General features: G+C 35.2%; 3 protein-coding genes across 3 annotated transcripts; 2 read left to right on the top strand and 1 right to left on the bottom strand.

The window, feature by feature from the left end:
* The first annotated feature begins 5,426 nt into the window (after positions 1-5,426).
* Positions 5,427-5,834, top strand: LOC140176632 (uncharacterized mitochondrial protein AtMg00860-like). The gene has a single exon (XM_072208164.1). It carries the CDS (start codon positions 5,427-5,429, stop codon positions 5,832-5,834), a length of 408 nt encoding a protein of 135 aa, XP_072064265.1.
* Positions 5,835-6,316: 482 nt separating this feature from the next.
* On the top strand, positions 6,317-14,457 carry LOC140176630 (uncharacterized). Its single transcript, XM_072208163.1, has 4 exons — positions 6,317-6,482; positions 6,678-7,697; positions 13,494-13,799; positions 14,315-14,457. Exons 1-4 carry the CDS (start codon positions 6,317-6,319, stop codon positions 14,455-14,457), a joined length of 1,635 nt encoding a protein of 544 aa, XP_072064264.1.
* A 154-nt stretch (positions 14,458-14,611) lies between these two features.
* On the bottom strand, positions 14,612-17,086 carry LOC140176629 (cullin-4-like). The gene is made up of 4 exons (XM_072208162.1): positions 16,853-17,086; positions 16,513-16,635; positions 15,838-15,919; positions 14,612-14,619 (listed from the first exon to the last, which is right to left on the bottom strand). The coding sequence occupies exons 1-4, from the start codon at positions 17,084-17,086 to the stop codon at positions 14,612-14,614; spliced, it is 447 nt and encodes a 148-aa protein (XP_072064263.1).
* Positions 17,087-25,159: the final 8,073 nt, after the last annotated feature.

The raw sequence follows: 25,159 nt of genomic DNA, 5'->3' as shown, positions 1-25,159 counted from the left end.
CGAGATATATTATGTATTTGAGTATTAATGTATAAAATAATTATAGTAAAAGTTATATATGTCACTAATTACTATTTGATTTGTCTTGTAATAAAAATTGCATTATATTTATAGGTTTGGTAATAAAAAAAGGACTACAAATTTATATTGTGCAGTGATGAAGGAAAAATCAGAAAAAAAATGTTTTTATTAAATTTGATAAGGCTATCGCCACGCTTTTAAAGCGTGGCCGTATCTCTAGCTATGGCCACGCTTTTAAAGCGTGGCCGTATCTCACACATATGGCCACGCTTTTAAACGTGATAATCCACAAAAGCGTGGCAAAAAATAAAGCGTGGCGATAGGTCACCAAAAGCGTGGCGATAGAGCAACCACCACCCTTTCAGATGTTACCCTTTCAAAAGCGTGGTAGTAGCTTAAAAAGCGTGGCAATAGAGTTGTTTTCTTGTAGTGAATCACCTTGGCCAACATTGTCTTGCTTTGTTATATAAATAGAAGACATGAAAATATCACTCAAATCTCCTCAACAATAGCTCAGCATTTTATTGATGAATCTTGGATCCATAAGGAAGGTTGCATCGGAGATGAAAGACAGGCATGCTCTAAAAGTATAAACTGCTATACTCCTCTCGTAGTTTATGCATTGTTAGACTTCGTGAAGAAACTGCTGGAGGGATGTCGTGGTTTCTTCTTTATTGTGTTTGAACGTAACCAGTGGTCCCCTCTAATGGTTTCTATAATAATGTGAAAGTTGCATTTGCGTATACAATCTTTAAAAGTTGTAATCCGATAAAATTGAAAAGAAAATAATTTATTTTGGTAACTTGCCCTTAAATTTACATATATTTTACTCAAAATCAATTAAAATTTTACGTATATTTTGAGTAAAATATATGTAAATTTAATTGAATTTTAATATACGCAAAATTTTAATTAATCTACATTATTCTTATATTGATAAATTTTTATCTATCTGTAATTTTATGACAATATGTATTATTAATAGATTAATAATATTATTGATATTTTGAGTTTGTTGAGTTTATAAACAGTCTATATATATATATATATATATATATATATATATATATATATATATATATATATATATATATATATTATGTTTTATATTATGTTTTATTTTATTTAGTATTAGTAGTCTACTCATAGTGTATTTTAGTACAAAAATATCAAATAGAATTATTAATTTATATTAAAAAAATAAAAAAAATTAAATTTGTTATTACTCAAAAATTTTTTCGATATATCAAATAATGCGTTCATTAGTTTTCACTTTATTGTGAAAATTATCTAGATCATAATACTAATAGTATATCATAGGGTTATTATTATTAATGTATTAATTAACCGTATTTTAATGTTTACTATTTATATATTTAAAAGTTATGTTTGAGAATTATTTATTTAGTTTCATAATAATAATATTTTAAATTTAAATAATTTATTAATTAATTTATACTTATTATATCATATATGCAATAATTTATTAAAAAAATATTAATATAATGAATAAGAATTAATTTAAAAATATATTGTTTAAAGAATAAGGACAAATAAACTCCTAACCAATTTAAATTTAGAGACAATTAGACCCCTATCCATTTTTGAACCTGATATGTCAGCGCTTTCTGTTCAGAGTTGACGGAAAAACACCCACAAAGACCGCATTGTGTCACGAATGTAGAGGATAGAAATCAAAGTGGATCATTTTTATCTTGAAGAGTCACGTTGTCATTCTAAAAAATAAACAGAGATCGAGTTGATTGTAACGACCCAACTTCTAGCCTATCATGACCAAGGCTAGCAGCCAGGCGCTACTATTTAGCTGACTTTAGATACTTTAGACCATATATTAAGTGTATACATATGAGTCTGTAGCGCTAGTCGAGAATCGTGTATCTAGTTGCGCATATTGGAATAGCAGTTTCTGGAGATCTAGTATCAGCAGCAGCAGTAGTAATAATGGTAGTAGTCTTAATAATAGTGGTCCTTACCCTCGCTCTTGAATAGTCTTTTTAGAGGGTTAGCTCTTTTATTTATTTAATAATGTAGAACGAGTCCCAGTCTAGGATGCCTCTTGTGAGGCGGGGCCTGTAAGCATAATTGATAGAGTATGTACATAATATAGTAAGTAAATAAGTATGAACTTGTGTTTTGTGATGAAATTAAGCCTCCGGAAGTTTCATGTATGATATGAGTATGCTATGCTATGCTTTTCCGTTTCTTGTATTAACTGCTTAATTTACACTTATTCCAATATGCGAGACTAGATACACAATTCCTGACTAGCGCTACAGGTTCATATGTATACACTTAATATATGGTATAAAGTATCTAAAGTCAGCTAAATAGTAGCGCTTGGCTGCTAGCCTTGGTCATGACAGGCTAGAAGTTGGGTCGTTACAATTTGGTATCAAAGCAGTTCATCCTTAGTAGAGCATGGAGAATGGACTGACTATGCTTCACTTAGGGGTGGAAACAGACTAGGCCAGGCTAGGCTTTGCTCTTAACAGGCCTGACCTGTCATGTAGTCAATTGGAGGCTATAGGCCTTTTTAAAAGTACTAAGTCTGGCCTGTTATTTAGACCGGCCTGGCTTGAAGCCTGGTAAAAGCCTGATAATTTTTTTTTTTACAAAAATAAAAATATTATTTAAAAAATTATTTTTTAATAAACATATTTATATGTAATATGTCATATTTAATATTTATAAAAAAATTAAATTTTAAAGTATTTAAAATATACAAAACTATTTATAATTAAATATAATAAATTTAAAATATCTTATAATTTTGTTAATAATTAAAAAATTATTTATATATATAATTATGTATTAACAGGTCCAGGCAGGCCTGACAGGCCAATAAGGCTAATTAGTGAGCCTAGGCCTGACCTATTAACATAATAAGGCTTTTATAAGAGCTTGAGCCTGTGCCTATTTTATAACAGGCCAGGCCAGGCCAAACTCAAGCCAAGCTACAGGCCCCTGGCAGGCTGCCTGGCCTTTCTTCACCCCTAGCTTCACTGCATACTCTGTTTTTTTTATCATGCCACTAGGATATCTCTGATGATATAATCGCATGATTGTCTGTGAGCATATATTTTAGAAATGTTAGCACTTAAATTGGATATCTTAAGATTGATCACCTTAATGTTGATCGTTTGGTGTTAACAGGACCTCAATGTCTGCAAACAGGCGTAGCCCCCGTCAAGCGAGTCCAAGTTCTGAGCCGGCATTTGACCCGGCCGCCTTGCTAGAATCTATGACTGCAATGGTTGCAGCTGTGCGCGATTCTGTCGCTGCAACTAATAGAGCAGTGGAGAGAATGGAACGACAGCAGGAGAATGGTAATGGGAATGGCCACGGCAGTGGAAACAGATTAGAAAACAGTGTACCTGAAGGGGAAAGGCCAATGACTTTAGCATCTTTTCTTAAAGTTAATCCACCCACTTTCTCTGGAACCACCAACCCGACTGGGGCAGACGATTGGTTACGTGCTATGGAGCGGGTTCTGCAGGTGCAACTTGTCCCTGAAGGACAACAAGTGGAGTTTGCCACTTACATGCTAAAAGAGGATGCACAATATTGGTGGCAGGGAGTGAGCTAATTGTTAGGACACGGAGGCACTGAGATCACTTGGGCTGAATTTCGTACTGAGTTCTATAAGAAGTATTTCCCTCCGTCCGCCCATACCGCCAAGGAGTTGGAATTGCTACAATTAAGGCAGGGAAGCATGACGGTGGCTGAGTACACATGGAAGTTTGAGGACTTGTGTCGATTTTCTAAGGTATGTCAGGGAAATCTTGTGAAATATGAAGAGTGGAAGTGCATCAAGTATGAAGGAGGTCTTAGGGAGGAACTGATGGCTTCTGTGGGACTGATGGAGATTAGGAACTTTGCAGAGCTGGTAAAAAGAGTCAGTTGGCTGAGGAATGCGCCAAGAAGTTGGCAGTGGCCCAAGCTAATCGTCGGGATTTTTCCTCTAGGAATTTCAATAGAAACCTGGCACCACAAGGAAGGAACTTTAAAAGAAATGGTCAGCCACAGCACTAAGATCCACCCAGCGAAAACTCTAACTCTTGATTCCACCTGGGAAACCATAATCAGAGACAAGACTTGGGGAGGCAGCCACAGTGAGCTCAGGCAAGTCTGACTTGTGCTAAGTGTGGGAAGGACCATGGAAGCAGGCCATGCCAGCTTGGAGTGGGTGTTTGTTATAATTGTGGCAGGCCAGGGCACATAGCGAAAGATTGTCGCGTTAAGCGAAATGGACCAGTTCCCCCTCGACCTCAACAACAGTGTTTGCAATGGCCGCTGATGATGCTTCTGTGTCAAGTTCCCTCATCCAAGGTGAGTGCTCTGTAAACGGCAAGACCCTAATTGTACTGTATGATTCAGGCGCATCTCATTCTTTTATATCCATAGAATGTGCACGCATGCTAGGACTAGGAACCTCTCAACTTGAATATGATCTAATTGTCCACACACCCACCACACAAAATGCTGTGACCAACTTGGTTTGTAGATGTGTGACCTTCATCATTAAAGAGAAATCATTTACACATAACCTGATTTGTTTGCTTTTGCGTGGTATGGATATCATCCTAGGACTATATTGGTTGTCTGTGTATCATGTCCTTTTTGATTGCTTTAAGAAAACCGCTTTAATTTCGTCTGTTAGTATGTCTGTTACTTCCCATAGTTACTATCTAAACTCAGTAATAGTGAACCTTAGTGGGAGAGAGAGTAGAGGTTTTGTTCTCTTAGCGGCTAGCTCGACTGAAAATGAACAATAGAGCAAATTTCGATAGTAAAGGAGTTTCCTGAGGTTTTTCCAGACGATATTCCCGAGTTTGCTCCACAATGCGAGATAGAGTTTACCATTGAACTGGCACCGGGAGTGGGACCGATCTCGATTGCACCTTATAGAATGTCACCTCTATAACTCAAAGAATTGAAGTCACAACTAGAAGAATTAATGGAGAATAAATTTATCCGACCCAGTGCATCGCCATGGGAGCACCAGTACTACTAGTAAAGAAGGATGGTAGTATGAGGTTATGCGTTGACTATCGACAACTGAATAAGATCACTATCAAGAATAAGTACCCTCTTCCAAGAATCGATGATTTGATGGACCAGTTGCGAGGAGTTTCGGTTTTTCCAAGATTGATTTTAAGGTCGGGATACCATCAGATCCAAGTCAGAGAATCAGATACACAAAAGACTGCTTTCAGAATCAGATATGGTCACTATGAGTATACCGTTATATCTTTTGGACTGACAAATGCCCCTACCATATTCATGGACTACATGAACAGAATCTTTCACCCGTGCTTGGACAAGTTTGTAGTGATATTTTGATTTACTCAAGGACAGAGGAAGAGCACGAGGAACGCCTAAGAATGGTGTTACAAATTCTGAAGGAAAAGAGATTGTATGCCAAACTCTCTAAGTGTGAGTTTTGGGTGAAAGAAGTTAAGTTTCAGGGACATGTAGTATCAAATGGAGGTATAGGAGTGGATCCTGCTAAGACAGAAGCAGCTTTAGAGTGGGAGCAACCTAAGACAGTCATCGAGATTCGAAGTTTCCTCAGGCTAGCTGGATATTATCAAAAGTTCATCAAAAGATTTTCACAATTGGCTTTACCACTAACTCAACTCACTAGGAAGGAGGTACCTTTTGTTTGGACGGATGAGTGTGAAGAAAGCTTCAAGACCCTCAAGGAAAGGTTGACGACAGCACCGGTGTTAATTCTGCCAGATCCCGAAGGACCATTTGAGGTTTTCTGCGATGCTTCCTTAAAGGCTTAGGGTGTGTGTTGATGCAAAAGAGGAATGTGGTAGCCTATGCGTCAAGACAACTCAAACCTCATGAGTGAAACTATCCAACTCACGACCTAGAATTGGCAGCTGTAGTATTCGCTCTCAAGATCTGGAGGCACCTCTTGTATGGAGTCAAGTTCGAGGTTTTCTCCGACCATCCACAAGAGCTTGAAGTACATTTTTTACCAAAAGGAACTCAACATGAGGCAAAGCAGATGGATGAAATTCTTAAAGGACTACGACTTTAAACTAAACTATCATCCCGGGAAGGCAAATGTGGACGCAGACGCCCTTAGCAGGAAGAATGCAAGTCTCTCCTGGATGAAAATTAAAGAAGAAGAATTAAGGACAACCTTTGAAGGACTTAAGCTGGGCTAAAAGAGACTTCACGGGGAACGTGTTTGGCACAGATGCAGTTAACTCATGACTTTAAGACGGCGATCCGACGAGTGCAAGCTCAAGAGTCAGAGATGACCAGGCTTTTGTCATGTGTCGACAAGGACCAACAGAAAGAAGTAAGACGGGATGCAGAAGGGATATGGCGATTCAAGGGTAAAATATGTGTGCCGGAATCCGATAATCTGCGACAGGAAATATTAAGGGAGGCACATCATGGAAGATTTTCAATCCACCCAGGTATTATTAAGATGTACTAGGATTTGAGCCAGATGTTCTAGTATCCCAGAATGAAGAGAGACATAGCTACCTTTGTTTCGAAGTGTCTCACATGTCAAAAGGTTAAGATTGAGCACCAGAAGCTGTTAGGAACTCTTCAGCCTCTAGAAGTGCCACAGTGAAAATGAGAGGTGATTACCATGGACTTTGTTTCAGGACTGCTAAGGACCACATCCGAAAATGATTCCATCTGGGTAATTGTGGATAAACTGACCAAGTCTGCTCACTTTTTACCAATTCGAATGGACTATTCAATGGAAAGGCTCGCACAACTTTATGTTCGGGAAATAGTCAGGTTGCACGGGGTACCAACCAGTATTGTGTTAGATAGGGACCCGAGATTCACTTCACGATTTTGGAGAGCTTTTCAGAAAGCATTCGAAACGCGTCTGCACATGAGTACAACTTATCATCCTCAGATGGATGGCCAGTCGGAAAGGACTATTCAAACACTGGAAGATATGTTACGAGCATGTGTCCTAGACCAAAAAGGAAGTTGGGAAAGATACCTGTCGCTTGTAGAATTTGCCTACAACAACAGTTTCCATGCAAGTATTGGGATGGCACCATACGAAGCACTCTACGATCGCAAATGCCAATCACCACTATGCTGGTATGAAGGGAAAGAATCCAGTATGATGAGACCAGAGTTAGTTCAGGAGACAACCAAGCAAATCAAGAGAATTTGTGAGAGAATTCTGACGGCTCAGAGCCGACAGAAGAGCTATGCTGATAGGAGAAGGAAACCTTTAGAGTTTACTGAGGGTGATCATGTTTTTCTTAAAGTAACACCAACCACCGGAGTGGGTCGTAGTCTCAAGACCAAGAAACTAAGCCCTAGGTTCATAGGTCCTTTTCAGATTCTAAAAAGAGTAGGATCAGTAGCCTACCAAATAGCTCTTCTCCCTTATTTATCCAATCTTCATGATGTATTCCACATTTTCCAGCTTAGAAAATATAATCCTGATGAAAGTCATGTCCTAGAACCTAAAACAGTACAGTTACGGGATGACTTGACATTTCGAGTACTACCCGTGCAAATAGTCGACCGGAGTATCAAACAGCTGAGAGGCAAGGAGGTTTCGTTAGTAAAAGTTGCTTGGGGACGAGATGGCATGGAAGAACACACCTGGGAGCTAGAGAGCACAATGAAGACAGATTACCCACAGTTATCAGGTGACTAAATTTTGAGGGCAAAATTTTCTTTAAGGAGGGTAGAATTTAAGAACCAGATTTTTAGTAAATAGACTTTTCTGGCTAGAAAAAAAAACAAAAAATAAAAAGAAAAAGAGAGTTACGAGGTCAAACTTGGTTTTATGAGGGTAATTAATCCCTCTAAGTCAATTTTGACTAATGAATATTAAATACTATCTTACCATTGGTTTAGTTACCACACCAGAAACTGTTGAGCTGCAAAAACTCTTTTAGTGAAGATTGTGCATGCACCGAAAAAAAATTCTAGTAACCGAAAACCTCAGAACCAATCGTAAAAGTAATTTCTATTCAAGTAAATGTGTCTCTAGATTTATATTGGCTATCTCTTCATAATTTACTTCTTTAAGAATAGTTATTAGCCATTAATTATTTTACTGTCTGGTAAAAGTTATCCGAACCGAATTTCTGCCTAGTATTCCGCAAATGACTCCTAGAGGCCCCGAATCCTCTTTCTTGCTACCAATTAACTCGGCTTCCCTCTCTTAGCCTCTGGGCTGAGATTATCTCAGTCTCTCACCCCACTGTGCTGTATTTTTAACCACGAGAAATTAACTGCAGTTAACTACAGATAAACATCATTATGACACTGACTGTGTTTTCTCGAAATCACGCCTCTTCTCTCTTGCTATCAGCCCATTTCTATCTAATTTTTCCAGCCCTCTTTTACTACATTTAATTAGGTTAGACTTCAAATTTTTATTTAAGACAATTACCAAGCAAAAATTCAATACCATTTTACCATAAAGAGAAGATAAGAACCGTGAGTGATAGAGGAGAAACAGAGAAAATTCTGCACACACTACCTACATTTTCAGCCTCTTATTTTACCATTCATACACTATTCTTCAAGTGTTCTTCAAGGACTCAAACCATACAAGTACAAACTCTTGTCCGTTTTCACTAATCTTTGTACTAGTATGGACAAGAGTTTGTACTTGTATGGTTTGAGTCCTTAAAGAACACTTGAAGAATAGTGTATGAATGGTAAAATAAGAAGCTGAAAACGCAGGTAGTGTGTGCAGAATTTTCTCTGTTTCTCCTCTCTCACTCATGGTCCTTATCTTCTCTTTATGGTAAAATGGTATTGAATTTTTTCTTGGTAATTGTCTTAAATAAAAATTTGAAGTCTAACCTAATTAAATGTAGTAAAAGAGGGCTGGAAAAATTAGATAGAAATGGGCTGATAGCAAGAGAGAAGGGGCGTGATTTCGAGGAAACACAGTCAGCGTCATAATGACATGTTTATCTGTAGTTAACTGCAGTTAATTTCTTGTGGTTAAAAATACAGCAGCGTAGGGTGAGAGGCTGAGATAATCTCAGCCCAGAGGCTAAGAGAGGGAAGCCGAGTTAATTGGTAGCAAGAAAGAGGATTCGGGGCCTCTAGGAGTCATTTGCGAAATACTAGATAGAAATTCGGTTCAGATAACTTTTACCGGACAGTAAAACAATTAATAACTAATAACTATTCTTAAAGAAGTAAATCATGAAGAGATAGCCAATATAAATCTAGAGACACATTTACTTGAATAGAAATTATTTTTACCACTGGTTCTGAGGTTTTCGGTTACTAGAATTTTTTCTCAGTACACGTACAATCATCACTAAAAGAGCTTTTGCATTGCGGCTCAAAAGTTTCTGATGTGATAACTAAGCCAATGATAAAATAGTATTTAATATTTATTAGTCAAATTTAATTTATAAAAATTAATTACCCTCATAAAACTAAGTTTGACCTCGTAACTCTCTTTTTTTTATTTTTCATTTTTTTTCTAACAAAAAAAAATCTATTTACTAAAAATCCGGTTCTTACATTGATAATTCACTCTATATACTTCTATATGAAACAAATTATAGTAAAAGTGGATATATAATCATTTTTAGTCTCTTTCTAATTGATATTTTTCTTCATTTACATGATCGATTTGAAATTAAGACTAATAATTATGAGATTAAACTACTTTCAATTTGGAGTACTTTTATATTGATTATAATTATTCCACATATTGGTTATTCTTTTAACCAAATATAAATAAAAAAAAACGGATTCAAATACTTTAATTTACTTTTACTATTATATATTATTATTATTATTATTATTATGTAAAAAGGTAATAAAAATAAAAGGGCAAGTTGACAGGTTCAAATGAAACAGTTGCAAAGACGGTCTAAGACAAAAAAGGGAATGATGGCTTAATAAGGGATGTTTCAAATCTGAAAAAGCAAAAGAAACATAAAGAAATCAATGTTACATCCCACATTCAGAATATAATAATAAGAAGAAGAAGATACTTTAAAGATGCATGCACCCTTTGTCTGTATCTCCCGAGTTACGCTATTTATTATCAAACATCCTACGTGTATATTATTATTATAAAAATTTATTAAATTCTATTATGATTTTAACTTTAATTAACATATTAGTAATATTTTTTAAATTTCTTTCATACTCTTAATAAAAAATTGTAGACTTTTATAGTATAATGTATAATTTTTTTTTATTTTACTATCTCAAAAAACGACATGTAAATGAAAAGTATTTCGACATAGATAGATCTAATTCTTAAGACATAGTGTTGCATCTAGTCTAATAATAAAGACTCAATCCAAAAGAGTTAGTAATTTAGTATACCTTATGTATTAGGTTCAAACTTTTTTCGTATATTATTTATCTTATTTGAATTTTTTATTTGATTCAGAGTTTTTTTTTTTAAATTTAACTTTACAATTATTATAATATAAAAAGTATTTTAATATTATTTATAATAACATTATTTTTTTTCTAATTTTATTTGGTTGTGTCTTTTCTTTTTTATTATTTTTTCTCTTAAGTTTTACATCTACTATTATGTTAGGATTGGTATTGGACTTAGCCCAATTACAGAATTATGTTATAAATAGGAATATGATGTAATAGTGTGGATAAACATGATGTAATTGAAAGCTCTAATTTTTTTTAGCTCTAGTTTTAGGAATTTCTATTCTATTCTATTCTCTTTTATTTCTATTTATTTTTTTTACCAAAGATAGGAAGACTCAAACCCGCGACCTCTTAAATGAGTATGGAAAGATTATGTCATTTGAGTTATAACTCATTGACCTCTTATTTCTATTTAATTCTTTCTTTTCCTTGATACGATATCATATTAAATTATATTTTTATTGAATAATTCATTACGAGTTTTTCATTCTGAATCTAAAACCAATGGTGATTTAGAGAATTTAAATCACATTCCAGTGTTAAGACTATTCCTATTTTTTATGGTGGTAGTGGCTAATGATAAATTCTTTTTGTCTAAAAATTTTGGAATTCTTTAAAGGTACCAGAGATCCAAAGATTGCAGGAAGCACGCCATGGATTAGTGGTGCATGAATCCCTACACCTTCGTACAGCTGTACCAGCAAGTGCACTGGGTCGTCCAAGTAATATCTGAGCGAGTCAGGGTCGATCCTACGAGGATTGTGGTTTGAAGCAAGCTATGGTTATCCTGCAGGTTTTAGTTAGGCGAAATCAGAATTCAGTTGGATTGATGTAAGGGCAAACTATTCATAATTTGTACTTGTGAGATTCAGTAATAGGAATATGGTTAAGGGTTGGAGTTGCTTAGCCTTTCTGAATTAACTCTGGTATTACTGTCTTCTTTGCTTGTGAGTGATTTCTTCAATGGCAAGCTGTAAATGATTAACGCCTTTATTGAGAGGTCGTCAATACTCCTCTGGATCTGAACCCCAGGGTTAGTGTAGATCCATCTCTGCTTGAGGGTGAAGCTCGTACAATCCATTCTCCTTAATGATCCTACTCAAAATGCCACAGACAAGGTCGGATCTTCCGGATCAGAGAATGCTGTATCTATGGGTTTTAGCCTCTACCACAGAGACCCTAATCTTCCCGTAAATCGGCTGAACTGGTATCTCGAGAAGTCCCCAACGAAGTCATGGATATGTATAATCAAGCTGGTAGTCCGTGCTTTCCACCGAAGTATTCACACGAACCTAAGTAGACGCGGGTGTTTGTCAGGCACGTTCATCTTAGTATGATGAACAGAGCTAATTGTCATTGATCATCCTATTCACCATGTTGAAGTACGAATATACATCTTGGAATTAATCACGCACAGATCGAAGAGAAACAGTAATACTTTTATTAATTCATAGGACTCAGCAGGGCTCCTCCCCTCAACCTAGGAGGTTTAGAAACTCATACTGAAAGGAAATACAATGGTAAACGTGTAGAGTATGGTAAAAAGTGTTCGAATAACATAAATCAAGTCCCTTAAATACTAAACTAATGACTAGTAAGGTTAAAACAGTCTTTTTAGTGCTAAAACTCACTTCTGGGGCCCACTTGGTGAGTGTTTGGGCTGAGCTTTGATGAGATCCATGTGTTATGAGGCCTCTAGGGTGTGAAACGCTGGCTAGGGGTCCTCTCTGGGAGTTTGGACGTTGGGCTCTGCTCCTTGGGCGCTGGACGCCTGGAAGGGGGCAGGAGGCTGGCGTTGGACGCCAGTTTTGGGCTTTTTAATCTGAAGAAAACTATGGACTATTATACATTGCTAGAAAGCTCTAGAAGTCATCTTTCCATAGTCATTGAGAGAACTCTATTTGGACTTCTGTAGCTCCAGAAAAACTCTTCCGAGTGCAAGGAGGTCAGATCCGGACAATATCTGTAGTGCTTTCTCTGTCTCTGAATCAAACTTTTGCTCCAGCTCCTCAATTTCAGCCAGAAAATACCTGAAATTGCACAAAAATATACAAACTCAAAGTAGAATCCAAAAATGTGAATTTAACATTAAAACCTATAAAAACTTAATAAAAACTAAATAAAACATACTAAAAACTATATGAAAATGATGGCAAAAAGCGTATAAAATATCCGCTCATCAATTAGCTGGCAAAGCTCTACAATGATACTGGTTATGGAGGTTCCGCAATCCATCAGCAACTTGGGATACTTTTGAGGTTGTCTTTCATTGTCGTTACCAATCTGATTTCATCCCTGTTCTGCCAATAATTGATCAACATGAAGTTTTAGATTTAGATGTAATTTTGGAAGAAATCAGAGCAAAATTGGAGAAGTATCAAGCACAACAACCGCAACACATCACAGGAGAAGAATCATCATATTTTTATTTCAAAGTTCAACAATAGCAGCAACAAGAAAAATCAACACAAATTCCATATCAAGCAACAATTCAGTAATCATCATTGTCGATTCGTAGTTACAATGAAGTAGCAACACAATTTCAGCAACTAAAATATTTTTGCTAAAATTCAAAAATCATATATGTAGAAAAAGAAGAAGTAATAAGATTGCATATTGAGAGTTTTGATTTAAGGAATTCCATTGAGCAAAACACAACCTCACTCCTGTAAATCTGTTGTCACCCAGTGAAGGGACTGTCATTGAAGGCGGTGACAATATGCAAAACGGCGAGAGTCCGAGCAGAAGTAGTGATACCGAGATCGAAGTACTTGCGACAAGGACAGGAGAATCATAGGTAGGGAGAATTGTGTCAAGATCTTACGCGGTGACTACAGGAAAGCAATGCGGTGAGGTGCATCGTCACAGCCCTCTCCATCGTATTTCTCCTATAGTGGCAAAGCCACCGAAGCTCCTGGCGGCAGTGCTCTTTTAGGATTGTGAGAGAGAAATCCCAGCCACCAGCCACCTTTTCCGTGTTCTCCAACCTCCGACAGTGATTGGTGGAATGATGCATGAGAAAGGCTGATATTTGAGGCTATTTCGCGATGATGACAAAGCCAGGAGTAGCGCTAAGGTCGGCACTTTCGCAGAGAAAAAAGGAGAAGCATGTGGTGCTCCAATAACCGTGGTGAGTTCTCACACTATCGCAACCACCGTCGGCAGTGGGGATCTCCAAGCTTATGGATTCTGTCCCATATCGTGGTTAATCCACAACTACTCACAACGGTTATCTTCCTTAGGATCGCAGGGAGGATGGAACAACGGTGGCTTGCTGTGGCGAGTGGTGACTTCGACCGAAGACAGAGAAAGTAACAGAGAACAGAACCGAAAGAAGATGGAGAAGGAGCCACTGGAGCCGGATGGTGGTGTCTGACTCGCTAACGGCTATTCTTTCGGCAGCAACATCGCACATAGTTGAGAAGGACAGAAGAGAAATGACATTTGGCTCTTTATTTTTGGATTAGGTGGAAAGAATGAGATAACCCCTGATTTTGAGGTGGGCGTTTATTGATTTGGGGTTTTACTTGCAGTACCAAGTCCAACTCAAATTTACAAGTGGGTCAAGTGTTACAAAAAATTATTATTATTATTATATATATATATATATATATATATATAAGATCCATTTTTTTTAAATAATGGAATTCTGGTGGTACAATTTTTATTTTGAACAGTAGCATAAAAAATATTATTTTAGAATTAATTATTTTTTATTAATTATAAATTGCAGTAACATTTTTTATTAGAATTTTTTTTCTACAACCTTGAGAGTGAGATTGTTTTAAAGGGGAGAGTAATAATAGGATTAGTATTAGACCTAACCCAACTAGAAGATTATGTTATAAATAGGAATATGATTAATAGTGTGGATATGCAGGTTTTGCTGTTGAAGCTACAATTCCACAATTTGTTCCAATCTTTCCAATTATGTCCTCTTCAAGCTCTTCTTCTCCAAGGCCTTCACCTCCGTCATGGTGGGGTATAGTCCTCGCTTCCATCCTGCGCCACCACCACATGTGACTCCGTCTCGTTCACTTTCCTTACCAAAAGCCTCCCATCCGGCATTGTCACTCACTCTTGAAACCCAAGTGATCAAAATAAAATAAAATAAGAACAGATAACACTAAACCAAAATTAAAATGAGAACACCAAACAACAAATTAAAATCAAATAATTAAAAAACTGCAACCACAAAAGTTAAAGAACAAATTCAAAATCAACAAAGATCAAGAATCAAGAACATAACAGAAACTGGCAGTGAAAAATAGATGCAGACAAAATACAAGAACAAAAATCAAGAACAAAATCGAGCAATGAAAAATAGATGCAGTGAAAAATCAAGAACCAAAAATTAAGAACAGAATCATCTCATGTACAGAACAGGAAACACGACAAGAATATGGCTGATTAGCTACCATAAAAAGAGTCATAAAATCAACACTAATCTGACGCAAAATATAATTTGGGACGGATTAGCTACCGCGTAGCAACTAATGCTTTCCTCGCTAATTACAAGTCGCAGATCAGTGAGGCAAACAGAACAGTCACTAATTCATCGGAAAGTTTTTTAGCTACCGAATAGATAGTCGCAAATCCATCACTAAAGTAAAAGCTAATTCCATAGAAGAAATAGACTAAACGATAGTCGCTAATTAGCGACAAACTCTACTGTAGCAGACTCATTGCTAAATGCAAGCTAACTTCGTAGACAAAATGGAATGCTTAGTTGACGCTAATTAGCAAGGAATTTTTTCGAACCTAACTCGTCGCAAGTTATCCGCTAATTTGATCGCAAATCTGTCGCATTTTATAGCAAATTTATAGCTAATCTTTGAAAATCCTTAATCAAATTTGTAAGAATTTTGTCGCTAAACAATAGCTATTTTAAACAAGAAAGTAGAGTTATGATGTAGTCGCTAACTTGCTAGGAAATAATATGTAATCAATTAATTATAATACTATCACAAAATATCATCGCAATTTCCTTTTAAACTAGTAACAAATCGATAGATATCTCATAAATATTTTAGTCACAATAGAGTCTTTAATTTGTTACCATCATCAACAGCAAGTATGTCGCTATACTAAAATAAACCTCATTATTTTTTTTTATTTTAGTCATTAAACTAAAAAATATCACATACTGAATAAATTAGTTCATCAAAATTATACACGTTTAAAAAAGTTCGAACCATGTTTCAAGAAAGTAAGTATTGAAGCTTAACCTGATAATAACCAAGCATTTGGGCTTGATCAAATGCCTACTCTATCTTTTCAATAGCTCAAAATAAGATGACTTAATTAGTAAACTATGCAAGCAAAAGTGAAAAATACACATCTCAGTTCCTCGTTTCACATTGAAAATTTAAAAAAATGAAAAATGTAAACAACACCTAAAACTTGGCATATCAATTGCACAAAGAACATGTCCGCCAATTCCACCTTTAGTTTCACCAATATTGTCACTTATACTATGATCAAACTGCAAAAATATCACAGAAAAATAACATCAGTAAATAACAGCACATCAATGAATCAAAATAAAAAACAGAACAATAAATTATTTAATCAATAATAAATTAAATGCAAAAAATATCAGTCATTAGAACATCAGCAAAGATAAAAAAAATTAAAATCAAGAACAAAAAATAACAGAACCAATAAATTAAAATCAACAATTAACAAATTCAAAATAAAAATAATAGTAGAAGCAGCCAACAGTGAAGAACAACAAATTAAAAATCAACAACAAAAAATAGCAACAATGAAGAACAACAAATTAAGAACAGAAAATCAAGAACAAACAATAACCAGAAGCCAAGAACAATAAATAAATAGTAGTGAAGAACAACAAACCATAGCAAGAACAGAGAAAATCAAGAACAGAACAAAATCAATTGTGTTGAATTAATTAATTAATTGATCGATTGATCAATAAAGACCCAATAATCAAGCTAAAGTCAAAATCAAATGAAATCACTATACCCCTAATAATAATCAAGCTAAGTAAGGTGAAATAGAAGGGGGAGGGGGTTGAACACCCAGAAAAATCATGAAGCTGGTAGCAGTCACAACCTTATCAAGAATGGCAGGTATATGGCGTTCAAGAAGTTGCTTTTCTGGTGTGGCTATCAGCGGCTTCCTAGTACTCGCATCCAAGTAAATCAGGCATCTATCATGTTCCTCTTGCAATCTTATCTACAAAAATGAGTACAAAAATATCTATTCAATACATAAACAATGTGATATACAGGCAGGGTTCATCTATGCAAAGATAACTATTATGCATGATCAGATAAAATATATACATGGCATGGCAAGATCCAATAGTTAAAAAACTACTTAAAGGAGCACATACAAATACCAACAATTCAAGCTAACAAGATAATAGAAGGGGATAAAGAAAAGGAAGCACCTCCACATGCTTCAAATAATCTGGAACATCTGATTGCTGCATGTATTTCATACCTTGAGCAGCATAAAATTTAGATGTGCATTCAAGAAATGGCTTCTCGAAGCTTTCTGCATATATTTCCAATGTTGTGAACATCTTCAAAAGATGGTTTAGAAGCGTTCTATCCACTGATTCACCTAATCCGAAATACCAGACGAACAACAGAAAAATGAAAGCTTCATCACAAAAGGACATTTATGCCCTCGTCTCCCCCCCCCCCAAACATGATAATTTAGCTAATCTTTTTTTATGGTAAGAGAGATAAATTAATTCACATAACTACAAAATAATGGTCATATATAATAAAGATGTATTCTACTAGACCAAATTCATTAAAAAATAATTAACAAACTACTCAAGCCAAAACTATTCACAAAATTATCCTTTGTATGTCAACCAGTTACAATGGTTACTGATATATTTTGAAACAGAAAATTAGAAATATTACAAGTATTTTGACAGTACATGCTCCCTCATGGTCTCATCAGTGTCATATCAACTCAGCCCATGCAAGGTAATGGCAAGAAGAAACATAAAATTTATGATGACAGCAAATAGAAAAACCAAGGAAATATACTCCCTGCCACCATCATATATAAAGAGGTCTGACATTCATTTATAAGATTAGGATTGTAACATAAGGATTTACCTTTCACTTTCAATCATTCTTAGAAGACCGGTAACAGTTTTGTGTTCAACTTCAGGAGATAATGAAAGATGTTAGTGGAAAAGTTGTAAGCCCATGTCCCATAAGGACCGTACATTTGCTATTTGCTTCACATATGTCCTATCCAGATACAAGGATATACCCCGAATCATCAATATTTAGTCACAAAGATCCTGCCAATATCTCTCAACTAGAGATAGAAAAATAACCAAATCTGGGCTTTGTCCAACCAAAGACTGCAAAGCTGTAGATATATCTGCTTCGCATTCCATTTCAATTCGCTGATAAAGATTTCCAGCCATTTTATATATGCAAAGATCACTGACAGCCTACAGAAGAGTTCACCGTAAAATACTAATGAGCTATTTCACCATAAAATTCACAGGGCAAACCCAAGCCAACCCAACTGTGAATAATAAATAATAACAGAATATCTAGGAATACCTGATAAAGCTTTTCCAAATCACAAGAGTCGGGTTGCTTCAAGAATATAGCACAAATAGCAGACTTCAATTTTGCCCATGTAACCTCAAAATTTGTGGGCAGTGTTGGCTTACCTTTGAAAGGAAAACAGGGACATATGAATAATAAATTTAGAAGTTGTCCCTTTGTAAAGCTAAATATTCAAACTTATTTACAATACTACTGTGCCAATTTGTTTTCCAAAGAAAAAACAAGAAACTACAAATATGTTCCGCTTCCACATAAAGAAAACAAGCTTACAGTACCACCATGTATTACATATACATTCACTATAATTATAACCAAGGTTGCGAGAACCGGACCGGTTAATGAACCGGTAAGATAACTGGTTCACTGGTTTTATAGTTTGATCAGGGTTCAACTGAGGTTCAACCGGTTTAAATAAATTTTAAACAAAATTATTAAAAATTAAATATATAATTTCAAATATTTAAATTCAATAATTTCTAACCTAATAAAATTTAAAATTTCACCTTTTTAACTAAACAAAACTCTAATCATCAAAAATCATAATCATCATTGTTAGTTTCAAGATTTCCATCATAGATAGGATTTTCAAAGCACAACCACAGAAAAAATTACATTCGTGCACTACATACTTGATGACATCTCATATCATAATAATCTTGCTTTCTTACTTACCACTACTACATGATTTATATTTCTAGGACATGAACATCATAGATATTAGGTAATCACAATTCACAACAAAACGCAAACACAAGCTTGAAAACCAGAAGGGGGGATTAAGAAAAAATATCTTGTTTAACCAGTGATTTGAATGGGCTTAACACCAGGTTTCTTAACTTCAGCCTTAGGAACAGTGACAGTAAGAACACCATTCTCTATGGATGTCTTCACTTGATCCATCTTGGCGTTCTCACAGAACCTGAACCTTCACATGAACTTGCCACTCACTCATAATATCAGCCATACCCAAATCAGAAAACCAGAAAACCAGCAACAGTATTATTCCAGAAAATTAGCAACATCATTTCAAAAAATTAACAACTCAACAACTCAAGATAATAAAAAATGATAAAAATCAGTAATGTAGTACTATTAACTCAGCAAATTAAGATCACTAAAATAGTAAAACCAGCAACCCAATCAACACATATTAACAAAAGTACAAAAACAAGTAAAAATAATTCTAGCATCATTATTTACCGGAGAAGGGTCGTTAGCTCGACGGCAACACAGAGAGATCGAGAGTTCAACAGCGACACACAGAGATCGAGGGCTCAACGACAACACAGAGAGAGGGCTCAACGGCGACAGAGAGGGCTCGACTGCGATAGAGAGAGACGACGGCGAGGGGAAGAGAAACGACGACAGACGACGAGTATCTTTACCTTCTACAGGCGATGATTCCTGATGCCACCACGGTTAGTTCCACCCGGCGGCGGCGATGAGACCTAGCGACGCAAGGAGATGGGATCCGGGAGAAGAGGATCGGCAACGACGAGGCTGGACGCTGGCTGAGGAGACGAGTTTGTCGGTGACGACGGCGCTGGGAACTGGGCAGTGGCTCCTGGCTTCCTGCTGCTGTTGGCTGTGATAGAGAAAGAAAAAGGGGCTAGGGTTCCGTGGAGTGCAGAGAGAGGGGGGGCTGGGTTCTGCGTGAGTGAAAGAGAGAGAAAATGGGAAGTTATTATGAGATTATGGGATTTTCAACTTTTAATTTAAAGTACTGTAAAGAGCGCTTATACACAATTTTTTATTTGCAGTAATGGAAATGGCACTTATTTGTACGTTTTTAATTTTGAAATTAAATATTTTTAAATTAATATAATTTATTTTGTTTTTTGAGTTATTAACTTTTTTTTCTTTTGTTTTTAAGTTTTTATTTTTGATTTTTTACAAAAAAAAATAAATTTAAAAAAATTTATAAGATAGATAAATTTTTTTAATAAACATGAAAAATCTTAATTCACTATTTTTTATGGTTAATCGAACTAAGTCTATAACTATCAAAACCGAACCAACAATCAATCTAGTCAAATTACTGGATCATTGGGTCAGTGGTTCAACCGGTGGGTTATTGGTCGAACTATTTAATCCGATAATAATTTAATAAATATATAAAATTATAATAAAATTAAATTTTAAATATTAAAAATAAGAATTAAATGATAATAATATTTTATATTATTTAAATTTAATTTAATTAAATTATATGTAAATTATGATATAATTCATACTTTTATATAATAGATAAAATAATGAGTAAATATAATAAAAAATCTACTAGTGGCACATATAAAATAATATGGTATATATACAATTATAAGCATTACATCTATTGAAGATTCACTTGTCACAGTGAGATGGAGGCTAACCTTAGAGAGCCACTTTTTGAAAGAGATTCAAATAGATGCTTCTATAGTGATTGCACCCTGCTAGTCTACATGTGGAGCGTGTGGGTCAAGGAGAAAGTGTGGGACAACTGCCTAAACCGAGTTCGGTTTGTGATAAAACCGTTCGGTTTTTAACTATTTGACCGCTGTTGACTGAGTTAATTGAAAGTCCGGTTTTAATAATGAACCGAATTAGATAGGACATCGGTTCACTGGTTTTTCAGTCGAACCGGCCAGTCCGGTCCGATTCTGATAACTATGGCTAAGTCGTTTAGACTTGCATTTTTACGAGTTTGATTTTAGAGTCAAATATTCATCTATTTAAGTCAAATATCCATCTTTTACTCACTCTCAGGTTTAAGGATCGAACGTTAGAGACGCCACTTTTTGAAGGAAATTCAAAGAGATGCTCATACAGTGATCCACACTCTGCTGGTTTACGTGTGGAGCGCGCGGGTCAAGGAGGAAGTGCGTCAACCGACTAAACCGACTCCGATTCACGACAAAATCACCCGGTTTTCAAGGGTTTGACCGTCGTTGACCGAGTTAATTGCAAGTCCGATCTTAATAATGAACCATATCGGATAGGACATCGGTTCACTGGTATTTTGGTTGAACCGATCGACCGGTTCGGTTCTGATAACTATGGCTAAGTCGTTTAGACTTGTATTTTTACGAGTTTGATTTTAGAGTCAAATATCCATCTATTTAAGTCAAGTAAACGAGCTAGTCCGACAGATTTGGCTCATTTTGACGATCCTAATTAATTCAAGAGCTAGCTCAAATTAATCTTTATTGAATGAATTCTAAAATGATTCTAATTAATAATAATCATATACAAATAAATCCTTATATATAACAATTTAATTATCTTATCTATTATATATTTTCTAGTATATTTTGTGATTAAAAATATCAACATTATGCTCCTATTTTTTTAAAAATATTGAATTTTTAAACTTGTCTTTAAAATATATTAATTTAAAACTTCGATTCAAATTAACAGTAAACTTTCTATTAAAAATAATGACTAATTTGTGGTCTAATAGGGAAAAAAATCTTTTTTAAGAAAAACCTTTTGATTTCAGTTGTTTGTAACATTTTTTAGAATGGACATCTTGCAAGAATATTGTAAATTATTAGTTATTAAAAATTAGCTAGCTAATTATTAGTCACAACTTTGGGACTTTAATTATTCTCTCATTTAAAATAACTTTAGATTAGTGACAAAATTATGACAAATTACATTAGCGTGCTTGGCAATTCCATGAATTTTCCATGGATTTATATAAAGGTTAGCGATTAATATTAACATGAAATAAGGATAGAATAAGGACTAACATTTTTTTTCACAAATTAGTAGCAACATAAAATAAGCGAAGAAAGTCTAACAGTTGTTAATCGGTCGCTAATTCCTCACTAAATAAGCTTTTGATTAGTGACTTAATTGCGACCAGTTACTTCTAAAATTTTCTCGGTTAGTTTTGGAGTTGTTAAAACTATGCGACGAATTTCCAACGAGATTAGCGAGTAATTTGCTACAAAATAGGTAGGATATAGCTTTTACTTTGTGACAAAATTGTAGTTGCCAAATCGCTCGCTAAATTAAAATTGCGACAACTTAGCGACAAATGTATTTCGCCCGCTAATCAGCGACTTGAAATCAGCGAACGAAGGGTGTCAGTTGTTAAACGGTCGCAAATTTCTCGCTACTTAATTACTAGGCACTCAATATCCGTATTTCCACTTTAGCGACTAATTAGCAAGGAACACCTCCCTAGCTGAATGATTTATCCGTTGCGACGAGTTAGCGACAACTGTTTTCTGTCGCTACCCTAATTTTGAATTTTTACAATATTATGCAACAAATTAGTGAGAAACTAGTTGCTCGCTAAAAATAAAAACTTTAGTGACAAATTAGCTAGGAATTTTTCCATCGCAAAATGCATTTCAAGTCTTTGTGACGGATTAGCTAGTAACATTGTTCCTCACTAATTAGCCTTTTCGCACAAAGTTATTTAGCGACAAACTAGTGTGTGAATTATTTCTCGCTAATTATATATCAAACACTTGCGATGGAATAGTGACAATAATATCCCTCGCTACTTTACTTTTATCCGATTGATCCCCTGAGTGACTGATTTGCTAGAATATTGTCAGTCGCTAATTAATTTGTGACAAATTAGCGAAGAAATTTTCTCCGCTCTTTTTTTAGCTACAAAAGTCAATATGCGAGAAACAAACTTACTCGTGAATCTCTCGCTAATCACTTGCTTTTATCAAGTTCAGATATTTTGTGACCGCTCATCAATTTTGTCGTTAGTGCATCACTAATTCCTCGCAAGTTAGTGACGGATTAGTGACAAAAAATATTTCTCGCAAAAATTCGTCGCTAATTTGTCAAATTCTTGTACGGAAAAAATAGAAGCATTAAAAAATCATAACAAAAATCAAGAATCAATAATAGCAACCAAGAGACTACTATCATAAAATCATTATAGTATTGAAAACCTGCAGTCAGTAAGTGCATTTCTCTATGTAACAGTTAAAAATTACACTCAAAGAAGATAAGATTCACCTATTCCCAACAAAGAATACCTACAAAAAAAGTAATTAAATAGACTAAGTTGGAAAATCATCATCCAAAGAAACTTAGCTGCCATGACCAACATTAGCTTGGAAAGAACAATGACTTATCACAGTGAGAAAGAGCTCATCGTTCAACTAATCAAAGAAAAAGTCAGATTAAAAACTAATTGCAAATTATGTAAAAAGAAACTATATTTACATATTCATTATAAAAATAAATGACCCCACACTACTTTAAAAGGGGGATGAGGGATACATAATGCGTAAATGAAAATTCAAAACCCATCATTGAGTCAAAATTAATGCATTAAGTAACAAAACTTCCAAAAATCAAAAGGTTAACCAGCCAGTGAAATTATCATAGAACTTACAGCTGATTTTGATGCATCATGGCAAGCAAGACTAGCATCAAGCAGCAAAAGGCAGGGCAAGCTCGTCACTTTTTTCCCTGAAGCAAGCCCAACAGAGAAAAGAAAAAAAAACAAGGTATAAGAACATAAATCATAAATAAGTACATACTAAAGCTTCAAGCTGCAACTCAAATTATCATAAACAACATGTTTAATTGAGAAGGAAACCAAATGTATCTGCATTTTAATCCGCCATTGATTCTCTATCAGTGTCAATGTCATTCAATTTCCAATTTTCTAATAATGAAGGAAAGAAATGGTTTCTCTCAATCCTCATTTCATGTAACTGAAAAATTAAAAAGGTAGAAAAGATTTCTTATAGTATGTTCATGTTCAATAGGCGACTGAAGGAGCTTGGAATGATTCCACTTAATTTGTTAACACTGATGTCTCTTAAAAAGAAGTTATGTCCAAAGCAAGTATTATTTAAGAGAGAAAAGAAATGATTTTAAAAAGTCAACTTAAAATATTTTAAACTCTTATATTATAATCAAAAGACTGAACTGAGAAGCATGTTAATGCATGCACTTCATCAAATAAAAAAGAAGCAAGAATTATGAGTAGCTTCAATTTCTGAATAAAAAAAATTCATACCACTCCCTTGCACTACCTAGAACAATTAAGAACAATTCTTTGGTCAGCCAATTATAACTAAAATGTATTTCAAAAAGAAACAGCTAAAAGTTTAAATTTCAGGGGAATAAGGTAAAGATTCACAGTTTCACACAATCTCTGAGAGTTGTCCAGCTCTGAATAAAATTTGGTATAGTTCTAGAAAATTGATTATTGCCTAGTCGACTGCAGTATAAGAGAGAAAGGAACACAGAAGCATTACATTATTGTTATCCAACAACAATTTAGAGAAGTAAAAGGAATAAGTGAAACAAATTACTTACACTTGATTTAATTTAGTGAGATTTGCAAATGTAGCAGGTAGATTCCCAAAAAAATGGTTGGAAATAAGATGCCTACAGAAAAGTTGAAGTTTAGAATAGATAAATTCAACACTTTAGGTTTCTATAAAAACGCAAGCAACTTAAAGCAATTAGTGAACTTGGAAATGAATTTTGCATCAATGATTATCCAAACTGTTGCAAAGTAACCAAATCAAAGGCAAATGAGTTAAAATTTTGAAAAATCAGTTAATAAACAAATAATTATGCTGCTTGACTCTTACAAACGTAAACCCTAAATGTTAAACTAGCACTTCATGATCCGAAAACTCAAAACCATTCCTCAAAAATTTAGATAACAAACTCAACCACAACAATTGCAAAATGGCAACTAAATATAAAGTGCTTACAGTCTTTCTTGGTGACAATCAGGGCTGTTTGGTGACAGCGACAAAGGAGGTGCTTGGTGACGGCGGTCTTCTTGGCCACGGAGAGGTGCTTGGTGACGGCAAGGGCTTCTTGGACGATGGCACTCTCTGCGACAGAGAAGTGCACCGCGGTAGGGACTCACGACTTGGCACGAGGAATGCACCACTGCCGCGGATTGCGTAAGAAGGATGGCGGGGCTGGAGAAAGGCGCCATGGATGGAGGAGGAGGTAGGGACACGCTACGGTCTACGACTCTACAGATGGAGGGGGCGCTATGGAGGAGGATGGAGATTTGAGAACAGGGTTAGGGACGGAGGGAGGCGCTGCGTGAGTGAGTCTCACTTAGGGGTTTTGTTATTACGAGTATTAGGGATTAGGGATGTGATAAAATATTAAGAGAACGGAAGCCTTTTTTTCATATACGAAGGAAAGCTTTT

Source organism: Arachis hypogaea, chromosome 12, assembly GCF_003086295.3.
Source record: "Arachis hypogaea cultivar Tifrunner chromosome 12, arahy.Tifrunner.gnm2.J5K5, whole genome shotgun sequence".
Taxonomy (NCBI): Eukaryota; Viridiplantae; Streptophyta; class Magnoliopsida; order Fabales; family Fabaceae; genus Arachis; species Arachis hypogaea.
This window is presented reverse-complemented; position numbering and strand designations above follow the sequence as displayed.